The following is a 14639-nucleotide window of genomic DNA, read 5'->3' as shown; positions in this document are numbered from 1 at the left end:
TTATCTTGTAGAAGCTTTAGTATGATTTGCCACCATAGTTTCAGAGAAAGATATTTTATTATAAATTAAGCATGCATACTCAATTGTAACAAACTCATTGTAGGAACTAACATGTGATCAATATCTGGTGAGCTCTTCAGATTGTACGTCTCAATCCTACTCTGGGTTTTAAAGTGAATATGTATTCTGATTTGCCTGACTGCTGTATTGATTGCCTTTCCTTATTAATGGTATGTGAGAAAAGGAGGCTGTTTAGGAACTGTTGTAAATCAAATTGGAGGAATGCTGCTTTTTAAGTGCAGTTACAGTGTACTGTGGAAGTGAATTGAATACTGTTTGCTGACAGTATTTTAGGGAGACAGAAAAGCAGACCTCATGATGGTTTTATGGTAGAGAAAAAGACACGGCAGTTCTTTGTAGATGACTGACAGATGCTTCTGCTGTAACTGGGGAGCCCTTCAGGAAAAAGTCCATTTACATGGAGCATGTAAATGTGTCTGGTTCTGCTGTGGGCTGGACTTCTGTTGCTGTGCTTTGTTCTGAAATTCTCACACTTCTTTGTGTAGTGCTTTGCTTAACTATGAAGTTCTTTGGCCTCCTGACATGATGTTGGGCTGAGGTGATATGACCATGGAATGAGATATATTTAGAGCATTTCAGCCACAGAGCAAGATACTTGATAATATAGAGAACATAAATATTTGGAGGAGAGATTTTCAACAAAAAATCACCAGGACAAAACCTTTTTCTGGAAAGAATGGTATAAACAAGGGATTCACTATTTCAGTCTGAAGGAAAAATATGTTTTCTGAAGCTCTCCAGGAGTGGGTCTGCTATCACTGTTGCACAGTTTTCAAGAAATTTAAAGAGGAATTCTTCCTTTCATACTGGGAGCTTAGGAGGTGCTGTCTGTAACTATTTCTCTGTATCTTGGAGGAATTTTTTTTTGATGACAAGGATAGTGATGTGGTAAGGTCTGTAAGACAAAACAGTACTTAATAGGATACCACTGGATTTAACAAGAAACAGTTATGGGCAGTGGAACCCCAAAGTACCCTGAGATTATCTCTTCTTTATAAATTCAGGTCCTGAGTTGGTAGTTAGGACAGCATCTGTGGTACTGAAAAAATCAAGCTGAATTTTCTGTGCTGTTGTGCAGTTTTTAGGTGTCTGGCTGTGCAAGCTAGAGTAAAAATTGAGTTAATTTCATGTAGCTATTTAACAAGTGGACATCTTGTTTTATTTGCAGTTAGAGATAAGGACAGAGATTTGCATCTTCAGAATGCAGTGCTTCCTAACAAAATTTGAGATCTAATGTAAGCATTTCCGGAGACTTTTATCACAAACTGGGTTTTTTTTCCATTCCCCTATAGAGGGAGCCCAAGCAACTGCCATAGATAAAACACCTACCTGACTGTCTGAAGTTAGGTCAGTCAGATATTTTCACTTCAATTTCAGCTTGAGTAGTTTTTTGCAGCTGGAACTACTTCTATAGGAACTATTTTCCTTCAGGTGTGTCTGTACTGAGTTCAGATTTCTGTTTAAATTCTCCTATAAGCTCTATGTACCTTCAAGACTGTGGAGAGTGTGGTAAATCACAGCTATAGAAAAATTTCCCTTCTCAAAAAACAGCCAAAAAAAAGCCACTTGTATACCTGTTGGTGAATATGGTCCCACTGGATGAAAAATTGTATGTGTGGAACTTCTTTCTTTGAGAAATGTTTCCATCCCAGTTTTTACTTTAAAGTGACCAGACTATGTAGCCCATAAGCAGAGTGTGCAAGGATGGTTTTTAAAAAGTTGTAAAATGTTAAGCTTGCAAAAATTAGCTGTTTCAGATTAATCTGACCAAAAATGCTATTAAAATTTTAAGTGCTGAAAACACATTCAGAAAGGTTTAACTCTTTTGCTGGACAAGCATAAAGGAGCTGGTTTTCCTCTTCAGAGTTTAGGTATTCTATAGCTAGCAGGAGCCTCCCAGTCATAAAGAAATCTTCTCTTGCACAGAATTGAGAATTGCAGGCATTTTAGGAGATGCAGTAGAAACCCATTTTTTGCGGAGTTACAGGAACCCAGATGGAGAAGAGAAGCTAAACAAAGTCCAAAAATGATCTCTCCTTTTATAGAAGGATAGTCAGGGAAAAATTATATATGATGTAGCAAGGAGTTGGAAGTGTATCTTCAGTTATGAGCTGTATTCTAAAAGTTATTTTGGACCTTTGAGAATTGTTTATTCTGTAATTCTTTTATGTCAAACTTGCACTACTTATATAACCCATTCTGCTGGAAGATTTCACTGCTTTTGGAATCCAGATATTCTAATTGGACATGAAAATACATACGAAGGCACAAGCATGTGGTATCTCAAAAATTTTATTCCATGTCCTTTGGTATTCAAGCTTGTATATTTTTTAAGCTAAAATTTTCATACCAAACAACTTGTTTTTAAGTCAATCTGGTCTAGATATACTATTGCAAATATGTGCTAGGTACTTGTTACATTGATGAGCAGTACAAGTGTGACTGTTCCTACTAAAAAATGTGTAAATTGCTAAGGTCTATCTGGGAGCTAGCCATTACGTAAAAGAGCATGCATGCTGTGGTTTGTAATCTTGCTTTTTGCCTTGATATCAGTACTCAAGTATATAAGTGTATTTTTATTACCTTACCAATTCAGTATGTTGAAATTCTTATAGCCACCACACTGAATTCAGTTGTTACTGCTTATATGGCTTTCCGTGTAACTTGGTGTAAAGAGGCATTGGCACAGATCTCTGATCTTTCATTATTTTTACTCTCTGAGTTAATCTGTCTCACTCTGAAATAAGCAAAATATAGCTTCGGGTCACCTGATTTCTGTCGCATGTCACAGTCAGTTTGTTTACTTTCATTGCATGGGTCCCATCTGAAGATGAACTCCTGTTGACAAGTTTTAAATTAGAATTAAAGTATTGCTTTCTCCATAAATCTGTTCTGAGTTGTTACTGAAGTGAGAGCTTGAAGATCTGTTGCTTTCAGCTTGATTGATTTATGACAGCACTGGTTGCCATGCAACAATTCATTTGTGTTTCGTACTAAGATAGGGCAATATTCTCCTTTGTACATGGTTCTGTGAAAGATGAGTTTCAATTGCTGCTGGGGAGGAAGCGTTTGCCAGCGCTCTAGCACGCAGCAGTGTGGAGGTACACATGTCACTCCATTAGTAGCAGCACCACGAGCTCGTCAGTAAGCAGCGCTGACAGACACGTGTGTTTGCCAGTCAGGCCTTGCAAATGGGCTGTGCTGCTGCTCCTCGAGTGTCTCACCAGCCTGGTGGGGTTTTGGGTGTTTTTCTAGTTTAATTTCATGAAGCGCTAATATTGAGCCTTACTGAGATTTAGCTTCTTGCTAAATCATTTATTCTTCCCCTTGCTGCTTCTACCTCATATTCCCACGCACTGTGTTGCCCTAGGAAGCAATTGCATAGCAAAAGGTAATGACTCCGGGACTGTTTTGCCATGCAGCTATTTCTTAATGGTTAGATTGGAGGTACAGTGGAGGTGTGAACTAGTTGTGTGGAGAAAAGAACACACAGTTCATAATGCTTTTTATGGAGGAGTACCTCCTACATTTGTTTATTTGTTTTATAATCTTGAAGAAAAGAGAATTACATTTGCATAATCTTAGCATGTGTTTGCATTAACTATAGGTGTGGAAGAAAATATTCAAGAAGTAGTTGGGCACATCACAGAAGGTGTCTGCAGGCCTCTGAAGGTGAAGTATTTTGTTTTCCTTAGCACTCTAAATACAAAAGCTGTTCTGTCATGTTTTTTCAGAACTTGTGCTCCCATCTCCTCATTTCGTTTTCATTGCCCTTGGTTAAGAATTAGATTGTTGACTTCGGAAGGATTTTTTCTCAAATTAAAGATTCCTTTGTTCATAGATGTCTGGTTTATAATAGTCATATAAGGAGGGATACTAGGATGCTAAATTTGAGTTTTGATATTGGTTTGCTTTTCCTACATTGAGGAGTACTGATGTATAAAATTACAGCTTTGTGATAAGTGTATGGGAATAGCCGTAGTGGTGGTAGTAGTCAAATAAAAAATCAATGTAATTTACTAACCTGTTTTTCATAGTGACCATTATGCTTAGGGAAGAGTGTACAGGTTGTGCAGTTGTGTCATACTTCTGTAGGATAGTTTCCTTGCCTGTTTGTGAATATACTAAGGACTTACTGAGCCATAACTTCTTTGTATATAATAGATTTCAGTAGATGTTTTCCTTTGAGCATGTCAAATTGATATAAACTGTTGATATTCACAACATATCCTTCAGGAGGCAAGTGAATGTTTCAGCTCTTGTGTGAAAAGCCAGTTCCTTTTGTGGTTTGTGGGGTTTTTTGGGGGGTTGTTTTAATAACTCATACTCTTGTATTTTAAAGACACCATGAAAAATTGTTTCCTAATTACCATCTTTATGCTACCTCAGTTTTTTGTATTTGTCACATCCTGTCTTTTTTTCAAACTACAGCCTTAGTAAGTTTAGGGGACACGTGATAGAAATCCTTAATGATGATCCATCAAATGATTGCCTGACTTGTCTATTGTATGTGCTTCACATAAGCACCGAAGTAATCAAAGTGATGAAGCTGATACCAATTATTGCCTGACTGTGCAGTGTATAAATCCAGGTGGTTTTAAAGCAAAATCTACTGTGCCTCAATATGATTATAATAAATTTCTCTTAGGATTCTGTAGCTATAACAACCGTATCCACTTGACAAATACTCAGTTTCAAATGTGAACAGCTAGTTTTTGGATACTACACGTAAGTTTGTGATAAGAAGAGGATAAGGTCTGGAGAGAGGTAAAATTCAAAAAGGTGCCGTTTAGAAAGTCACAGAATTACAGAAGAATTGAGATTAGAAAGGACATCTGGAGGTCACTTGGTCCAAACTCCCAACTGAGACTGGACCACCTAGAGCTGGTTGCCCAGGGCTGTGTCCCGGTGACTTTTAAATACTTTCAAGGATGGAGGCTCCACAGCCTCACTGGGCAGCATATGCCAGTGCTCAGCCACCTACCTGCGCAGTAAAAAAAAAAGTGTTCCCAGATGTTCAGACAGAATCTCTTGTCTTTCAGTTTTGTGCCTGTTGCCACAGAATTATGATCATCCTTCACAACCTTTTTGTTTTTGATCTGTTGGAAGACACCTGTCCTGATAGACACACAATCACCACAGCTTTGTTTTTTTGGAAGATGTTTCCAAACTTTCTGTACTATTGAATGAGTTCTGTTAATACTGAATGCTGATGTTTGAGTTCAACATTTCTGTGCATTCCAACAAAGTTATTAGGAATGAAATCAAACTCCTGTGTAAGTCAGAGGAAGTTTTGGTCTTGATCTGAGTGCTTGTGATTTTTATAGTTAAGTACACAGTAAGTTTAATTTCAGTTGCCAAACTCTTTACACTTACATGCTGGTAGTCTCTTTAGAAATAATCCCCTGAAATATTGTTGTTGGTTAGTTACTGTGCTAGTAAAAAGAAAATCCTAAAAGAACAGTTAAAGACTTCCCATTGTATTCTGTATTTTAATAGAATGCAACTTACATTAATTCACTGACAGTCTCGACTTTCCAGTAAAGAGTATGAAACACTTATTGTTTCCTGACGGGAAAGAAAAAAAAAAGGTAGAAAAAATCCCGCCTGAGAAGCCCCCAAGCAGAAGAACCTTGAGACAATGCATAATAGGTAATTAGATAATTACAAGCCACCATGTTCAGAGGAACAACAGTAATTGTTTCAGTTTGGAGCAGTCTTTTCTACAATACATTGTAGTATGGTTATGCTTACATGCAGACTAAATTGCCCACATTTCTTGCTGATAGTTGATTTGTGTTTTAGGCACGTAGGTGACTCTTGAATACTCCCTAGTGGTAGATCTTAGCACAGGCCTCTCATTTCAGATGGAGGTAGGAGAATCCTAAAAAAAATTTAAATTAAACTCCTCAGCTTTTCCATAACATGTAAGATGAGTTGAAAGCAAAATGTCTTTGATGCCCTGTGTGGACTGCAGGTAGTCTTTTATGGTCAGCTAACAATAGGACATACAGGACTGAAAAATAGTAAGAGCTCTAAGTCCAAAGCTTCCCCAAACAGGTTAGGTTGTGTCGCTTGCAAATTTTGGCTCTCCAGTGCAGTGAAGACTTCTGTATGGGAAGCAGCAGTTCTTCTTTTCCCACTTTGTCTTTTTGATTTTTATTTTTCTGTCATGATCCTAAAATCTTATTTTTTCCCTTTTCTTTTGCCTGTTCTCTTGTTCACTTTTTAATTATTTTATTTACTTTCAGTTATTCCTTTTTTTTGTTGTTGTTGTTAATGTATTGTTTTCCCTCTTTTTCCCCTGCCTGCCTTATTCTCTTTTGCTGTACAACTAGAATGTACTCAGTATCCATGCCCACAGGTAACACTGGAGACATATATTTGTATATAGACCTCTGTATATACAAACACATTGAAGAGCAAAGTTCACCTTTGTGTTGAAATAAACTTCGTGCATTAAGTATTGCGAATAAGAGTTAAAAAGTATTAATTGCTTTTGGGCTGTGAATTAGATGCAAACTGAAAGGATTGAGAAAACATAATCTTGGTTGGTTCTCCCTAGAGCTGACTGTGAGAAGAAGGGACTGCAGCGCATCATTTTCCATTGAATGGCAAATAACTTGGGAGAGTGGGTGATGGCTGCTGATTTGTGTGTAGCCCTTTCACACTCAGGCATGTAGGGGAGCAGTGCAGGATAAGTCACTGTCTATTCTGCTTCATAAGTGCACAAAGATTGGCCCTGGGGCAGCTTTTTATGAGTGGATTGAGACTGTGTGTACCAAGGAGACATGACATCAGTTGTCCAACTATAAAGACACTCAGCACCATTTTGTTGTGTAGCCAGCATCTCCTGGTTGAGATAAACAATCAGCATAGCTGGTAGGAGACATATATGCTCTCCTTTCAGGGAAGAATTTATTCATCCAGGTAAAATTTGTTTCTTAGGCAAAATACCTAATATTTTGGTGTTCTGAATTTCTGCATGATGATAGAAATCTACTGCTGTAGTTTAGTGATTCTGCAGCATTGCAGCTGTTCTTGCTATTCAGTGCTGGGGAAGACTCCAGTATGTACATTGTGGTATTAATCCATAAAATGATCTCAGTATTTTTAAATTTCCAATAACAGCAGAAGTCTGTAGGGGCTTTAGGATTTTTGGAAGGGTTTTTGGGTTTGGGTTTGTTTTTGGGTTGTTTCTTTTTTTAAAGGTGCATATACCTATTTGTTTTCTGCCCAGATGCTTGGCAGCCCAGAAGCACTTCAGTTCAAGCCAAACATTAAAGTTAACTGGACATTCTCTTTTAAAATTTATTTCTGATTGAATTTATTTTTCAAAAATCTGAGATATATTGCATATAAAGTCATAGAAGGCTGGCTTTCAGAATTTATGACCTGAAGGATGTTTGTATTTGTTCATGCTGCAGGTTAGAATTGAGCAGGTGATTGTTGCTGAGCCAGGAGCAGTTTTACTGTACAAGATTTCTAATTTGCTCAAGTTCTATCACCATACAATCAGGTATGAAAAATTACAAAATATGTTAAAAATGCCTTTTTTCCCTAATTGTACATGTAAGAACAAATCTGCTAGGAAGAGTACTTCTGTTGCTTAGTTGTTGCTCTGCACTATGACATCAAGTAGAAACATATGTGATAATAAGCAGAAACCATTTACCCATTGCCATTCCTCAGTTCATACCAAAACTGCTTTGGAATAAATCATCAGTTTGGCACAATAACTCTTTCTTTATTGTTCTGTGTAGATTCAAATAGTATACAAAAAAACTCTCCGCAATATTTCATATGACAAAGTCAAGTCCCCTTTGAGAAAATGTTACTAAATAAAACTTCTTCCGATTTTGGGGTTTTTTTTTATTTGGTTTGTTTTTGTTTTGTTTCAAATAGTTGTGTTTTGATAACTTTTTTTCCGTAATTATACACTCCCTTATCTTACTGTTGAAGATGCACTGATCACCTTCCAACCTCTTAGAGGCCACTAGGAATACAGAAACTGGAGAAAAGCCAGAGCTGCTAATTTATATATCATTTATATGTTGTGGCATATGCTGTAGTTCACGTTAGTTAGAAAGAGCAGTAGGAGAAAAATCTTCCTCCACAGCCCTGGACTGAATTGCTGAGAATTTGAAACATTAATATTACTAATTGAACTTCTCTGTCCGAAAATACTTCAGATGTTGGGCAGACTGGAATAAGTGGTTCTTGGGCACCTCCCACCTTACTTAAATTCCTCAATTGTGATAGCAGGACTATTGTAGAACACATGTGAGACCTAGTCTTAATTTTATTGTCCAAAAATCCTGGAACATTTTGGTGTTGCTTTTCTGTCTCCAAAGTTAGCGTTTCCCCATGGTTATGAAGCTTGGTGCAATTGAAAATGTGATGTTAAAATGGAAGATCTTAGGCAGTCTTGTCTGTTGGTTTCTGTCTTGTTAACACCACAATGTTTAAAGACCACTGAAGTACCTTCTACTAGCTGAATAATTTCCTCTGCATAGGGAAGGTGCACCTTACTAATAAAAGGAAAAATCAGTTTGAGAAATGGTCTGTTAAACACAAGATGGCAATCTGAAAATCGAGATAGAGGTTTGATCCTATTATGACCCAAAGAATTTTCACTGACAGTTTGTAGCTTAAAAGTGCAATTCCTATAGCCAGAGGGAGGCTATATCTGTGAGAGGAGCATAGTCCTGTAGTGCCATTTAAGGGTTATGTGATGTCTGTGCTAAGTGTGATAGTTTAACACTCAGAATAGCAAGGCATGAATTCTTACAGTTTTGGGGATGCCCAGCATCTCAGTGCAGAAATGAGAGAGGTAATGCTGTCCCTAACAGGCAGTATGATAGAATATCATTAACCCTTTTTGTTATGTAATTTGTTTTTGATAACAGAAGTAGATTTATTGCATAAGAAAGCAAAAATCTGGTAAATTTTAGTACTCTACAAAAAAGTTTGATAGACTATGTTTAATATTTGCTTAATGATATACTTGATATTTCAAGATGCTTCAAAATTGTACAGCTTTCATGTTCTTACAGTTAGCTTATCTCTTAGCCACTATGGAGAATTGTTCCCTGCAATTATTTGTTCTAAATTTTAAACTTTGAAAATAATATTTTTTAAAATTATATTTAAGTATTTGACTATCATTTTGTTTCCCCTTTAGATTCATTAAATAATTTTAATTTTTTTTCAGTGGTATTGTAGGAAACAGTGCAGCCACACTTCTGACAACAATTGAAGAAATGCATTTGCTGAGCAAGAAAATATTCTTTAATAGCCTGAGTCTTCATGCAAGTAAACTAATGGACAAGGTTTGTTTCAAAATCATACAGCTTTTATGTTTCAAAACATGCTTGCATTTCCCTTTTGTCTAGTAAGATTACTGAATAAGTAGCTGGTTTATATGTTAGCTTTTCCTAAAGTTGAAGACTTGTATTTTCAGTATTTTAGTCATAGAACTACATTACAAACTTGCTGTTTATATTTTAATTCTAATAATGGTGGAGGTTTTGTAAATATGTATCTAAAATCCTGTGGTTAGCAATATTCTTTGGCAGAACAGTTTACATATTTTTATATGTATAAGAAATCTATAAGAAGAAATGAAAGTAGGAAATTTTATTAAGTGCAATAGAGCAATGTCAGGTGATTGAGGTGTATAATTTGTATTAATGCATCATCAGATCAGTTAGTTAATTGTGCATCATTCCTTTTTTGAAGTTTCAAGGTATATCCCAAAATGATAAGCTAAGTAAAAACAAAATTTGGGCTTTTCTGTCTATTATAAAAGTAATTTTACTGCATGAACATTGCTGTAACATTTGTAAATGCATTTCTAAATTATTTAATCTACAAAAAAATGGAAAAAAATACTTCATTTTCCAGAAACTATTCTTTGTGCTGACTTGTAATTTGCTGGCCACTCAGTCAGGTTTTCTGAGCTTTGTCAGTATTGTTCTGTGATTCCAAATGAGTTTTCTCATTCAGCACAGTCTGTCTGGTCCTAATTTCCTGTCTTTCTGTAGGAGCTGGGGAATGACTTTCTCAAAGAAGCAGTTGTTCCTCCTCTCCCAGATACCCCAGTGACCCCTTTCAGTGGTTTCATTTGTTCATTGGGTTACTCCTTAGCTGCTACCACCCTCAGTCCAAACTGCTAAAGTCCTCTTAATGCATTGTTGCTGTCGGGTATTTCCATTTGAATGCAGGATCATATCTGTAATAGTTCCTTTGCTATTAATGCTTCTTCAAGGATCAACTAAAGCTGTTCCTAAAGCATGCAATGGACAAGGACAACATTAATTTACCAAAAAACATTTTATTTCCTAATATGTAAGCTAGAATAAAAGTTTGTGAATTTTCCTTATATGAAAAGAAATCAGTGATGGACCATAGCAAGAATGTATGACTGCTTTTTGCTTACAAACTGCTTAAGGAAAAAAAAATCTTGGCTTGAAAACATCTCTTTATTAATCTCTTTTTTATTTATTTATCCTGTTGAGTATTACATCTATACTTAATTAAGATCCAGCATGGTTTTCCTACTAAAGTAACTCACATTCTGTGAGGTTTTGTTTTGGGTGATACACTGTTTTCAGTTTGGAAATGTGTAGAATTCAGATGAAGGATGATAAAGGAATTACGATCCTCTAGTCCATAGTGTGTGTTCTTTCTATTGTCAGTGTGAGAACGTTGTGTATTCCTCTTTGCCCTCTTAGTTCCCCTTGCCTCAGCCCCCAGTCTGGATGTAACTGGTTCTAGATGCTGTCATTGTTTTATAAAGTAGTCAAATTTGCTTTTACTGGCCTTAAATGAAGGCAGTGATTGCCCTGCCACCTTCAGTGATGTCTTATTACAAGTAATGAATGGCATACCGAGCCTACCATGTAATGGGAAAAGATCATAATATTGCTCTTTCTCAGAAACACATTTATAAATTAAATCTGAAATGTCGACAATATTACATTGCCTATGTGCCCTATGAAGATCTTTCCTAAAAATATAATTGAGGTCAAGAGCTTAAAGAGATTTAGAAGACTGTTAGATATATGGGTAACAAAGGCCTCCACAATTATTTATTAATCTGCTTCAGGAGTTAAATGTGAGGTAACTCTATGTCTGAGGCGAAATCTTCCTGTTCTAATGTGTAGTTCTTGTAACTGAGTTTTTGATAGTCCTCTGTAGCACCTTCTATTATTACCCTTTGTGAGTGGATTACTGAATTGATAGAATGATGGCTTATCTCTTCATGACTGAAATTAGTTTTTCTTCATAAAAAATACAAAATTTATAGGCTGATTACACTTAGAGAAACATTAGTTTCCATGTGATAAAGATGTTTCTTTTATCATAAATTTAATTCTCCTGTTACTTAGTTTTTTTGTGTTAGTGTACAGATAAGCAGGTTTTATGCCTTTTCATTTGTCTTTGTAAATTTAGTACTGAATGTCACAATGCCTTTACATTTTGAAGAAACTGAAGGTTGCTTTTTACCATGCTTTTAGTATGTGTTCAGACCAAAATTGTGTATATGTATTAGTAGGATTTTCTTCACGTCCCACTCTTTTTCCAGCTCCTTGCCAGCTATGAATGCAATGCAATTGCTTCCAGATTTTTTTTTTTATTTTCAGAGAAGATTACCCCCTGGAAGATAGACCTTTTGTGCTTACATAGGCAATTACAAAAGCTTCATTGCTGTTCATGTTGTGCAGCTAGAGAATATTCACTGGGAAAATTAGTAAATTATTTTTCACTTGAACAGTCTGGGAATTGTGGTTTCTTGCTTCAATTTAGATTATGCATCTTAAGGCATTGATAAGCCTGTTTCAAAGAATAACAATTGTCCAATACTTCAATTAAAATATGATCCTTAAGATAATTTGAATAATTTTGGAAATACATTAAAATGGAAATGGGATGTTCTAAAGTAAAAATACTTATATTTCTATAAGTTTAAGTGCCTCTGCTGTTTAGATTGTTGGAAAGGAGTGAATGGCCTGTCAAGTAGACAATTTTAACAATAACATTTCCTCAGTGTCGTCTGTTGTTGCTGATAATTCTCTTTTTTAATATCTACATTGTATCTAGTAGTTGATAGACCAGAATATGATTTAAGCAAATCTTTCACTTAAGTATAGCTAGTTGGGAACATTTTTTAGACAAAGCAGGTTTCATTAAATATGCTAACTCCTCAAGATCCCAGCCTTAGGATGCAGACAAATGACAGGGTGGTAATTGGATGTCCTCATCGCCACAGACAATTTAATTCCCTAGATTATTGATTATCCTGAGTTGAGCATTGTCTTCAATCTGCCTGGGATTTAATTTCTAAAGCACAGGGGGAAACTGAGACTTCAGGCTGTTCTTTCTAGGACAAGAAAATAGCTTCCTCTTCACATCTATTTTTGAGAAGAGTCCCATATTACATAAGGAGTGTCACTAGTGTGGAGGTGTATGGAAGCTTTTAGGCAGTCTTAGATCAGGATTTTCTCTCTTGGCTGTCAAGCCATTGGTGTAAATGACAGAGGGAAATCCCTGGTTACTTCAGAATACTTACTGGTTTGCCCAGAAGCTCTTTGCTCTGAACTTTTTTTTCATTACATAAGAAAATCTCAAGCATCCTGGTTGGAATCTGAAAATAAAATACTCAGCAGCTCTCAACTTCAAACTGTTTGTTCTGAGAAAGCTTTTTTTATGGTGTTCTCATTCTGGCTTCTCAGGTAGCTCTGTTTGAACTGAAATCCCTGTAACAGAAATATTCAGCAGTCTGCTGGAAAGCAGATCCATTGTTATCAAAGAAATGCAGTACACAAGGGAGTCTCTTTGGTTCCGACACTTCTTGAAACCTGTCATGAAGCTTGGTAACAGTTGTTGCGAAGCCACTTTTTGTTTAGGGTTTAAAATGCCATTCATGGCTTTGAGATTCTCAGGCTGCTGTAGAGCTCATTGTTGACATCGTACAGAAGCTGTGCATCCCCAGCCACCTCCTGTGTCACTGAAGGTTTGGTGCATCAGCTCACTGGAGATGCGGTCCCTCCTTTGCCTTAGTCGCTCTTACTCTTCAGAGCCAGTGTTGGGCATTCTTGCCAGTACTTTCTAGTTCTGGTAGCAGTTGTTTTGTTCTGGTTCTTGGTTGAACTAGAATGGTTTTTTGCCAGTATTGGTGTCCTTATGCTGAAAAAAATTGTGTCTGTATTTGTTGCTTTTTAGCTTTTTTGGACCCAGCCATGGGTCTACCAAGAGTGCTAGTAAAGTGGATCAGAATTATCATTAAAGTCCTTATGTATCCTTTTCCATGTTTCTTTTCGCTCTGTGCTTATAAAACAAATGTATAGGAATTCAGGATTCTGCTTGTGTTACTCGTTGTCTGGTTCTAAGAACAGCCCATTACAAATGACCACTTTACAGAGGATTATAAATCCAGGAGAAAACAATGAATGAAAATAATCATCATAATGACAGAAACTGTTCCAATGAAACTGGAAGTTCAGAGTACCTGAAGGAGTGGAGTGGATGGACTGCTCTTTCAGTCCCCTCAGTATCGGAGTTATTTAATATCATGAATCCATTGGTGAGGCATTTTAACAAGTGTGTTAGACCAACTGATGTCAGCATGTTTTATTGGACAACCTGTTAAATTAGGAGAGTGGGAATTTTCAATCCCACATGTCCTTCCTCTGGTTTCACTAGTGTTCCAGAACAATTATTAAAGGAAAGAATAATTGCAAACATTTAATAAAATGGAATGAGAATTATCATAAGGGCACTAATGAAGATTGTACCAAGCTCCAGTCATCTGCTGTCTGAGCTGTTAGAAGACTATTAGTAGAATATCCCAAATTAAGTTTTGGGATTATTATTCCTTAATGCTGTTCTTTTTAGAGTAGATGTATGCTAATTAAATGCTGTGATTGCATTATCTTTTAAGTTTGTCAGTGAGAGAGATAGTAAAACCTTGCATGGGAATAATTGTAAACTTGTCCTTCATAATTTGATTCCTGCCAGAATGAAACCTATTAGGTTTCTGCGAAATCAGATGTGGGGCAGATTGAATAAGGCTGATTATTATTGTTGTGTTCTGAATGCTATTGTGCTTCTAAATGGATCCATGTGAACAAAGCAAAACCTAGTTATCTTTTTTTTCCAAGACCAGCTTGATAGCTGAAAAGAAAAGCATGCCATTAGGCATTCTACTTTGTTGACCTCTGTAGGATCCTAATAGGACCAGAAAATCTTAAAACAGCTTCTCTGATAAGACACGCGCTCAGGTTTCTTGGAGTGCTGGTGAGTATTGTCTCAGCTGAGGAGAATGGACTCTGCAGTTGATGCTGTTCAGTGTTAACTGACGGCATGAAAAATCCATAACATTTTTACAAGGTTCCCCTCTGTAGTACTTTGGATCCAGTCAGTGGGGTTTTTTAAAAGGCTGTATTTAAACCTGATTAGGCTCTTATAAAAGCCACTAACTTGCCATTTGAGACTTGTAAGTAGGGCTTTCTCTGTGGAGTTCTGTGTTTTAGATTACCATTTTGTTTTATTTG

The 14639-nt window shown here is 36.5% G+C and overlaps 1 protein-coding gene across 2 annotated transcripts in view; it reads left to right on the top strand.

Moving 5' to 3' along the window:
* COG6 (component of oligomeric golgi complex 6) overlaps positions 1 to 14639 on the top strand; it is a 54841-nt gene that overhangs the window by 23917 nt on the left and 16285 nt on the right. For both annotated transcript variants that reach the window (XM_031056794.1, XM_005420792.2), the window contains exons 11-13: positions 3689 to 3753; positions 7509 to 7600; positions 9296 to 9413. In XM_031056794.1, coding sequence (XP_030912654.1) covers positions 3689 to 3753; positions 7509 to 7600; positions 9296 to 9413 — 275 coding nt within the window. The remainder of the gene's footprint in view (positions 1 to 3688; positions 3754 to 7508; positions 7601 to 9295; positions 9414 to 14639) is intronic.

The sequence above is a fragment of the Geospiza fortis genome, unplaced genomic scaffold (genome assembly GCF_000277835.1).
Source record: "Geospiza fortis unplaced genomic scaffold, GeoFor_1.0 scaffold194, whole genome shotgun sequence".
Classification (NCBI taxonomy): Eukaryota; Metazoa; Chordata; class Aves; order Passeriformes; family Thraupidae; genus Geospiza; species Geospiza fortis.
The sequence above is the reverse complement of the archived record's forward strand: the minus strand, read 5'-3'. Positions and strand labels throughout refer to the sequence as shown.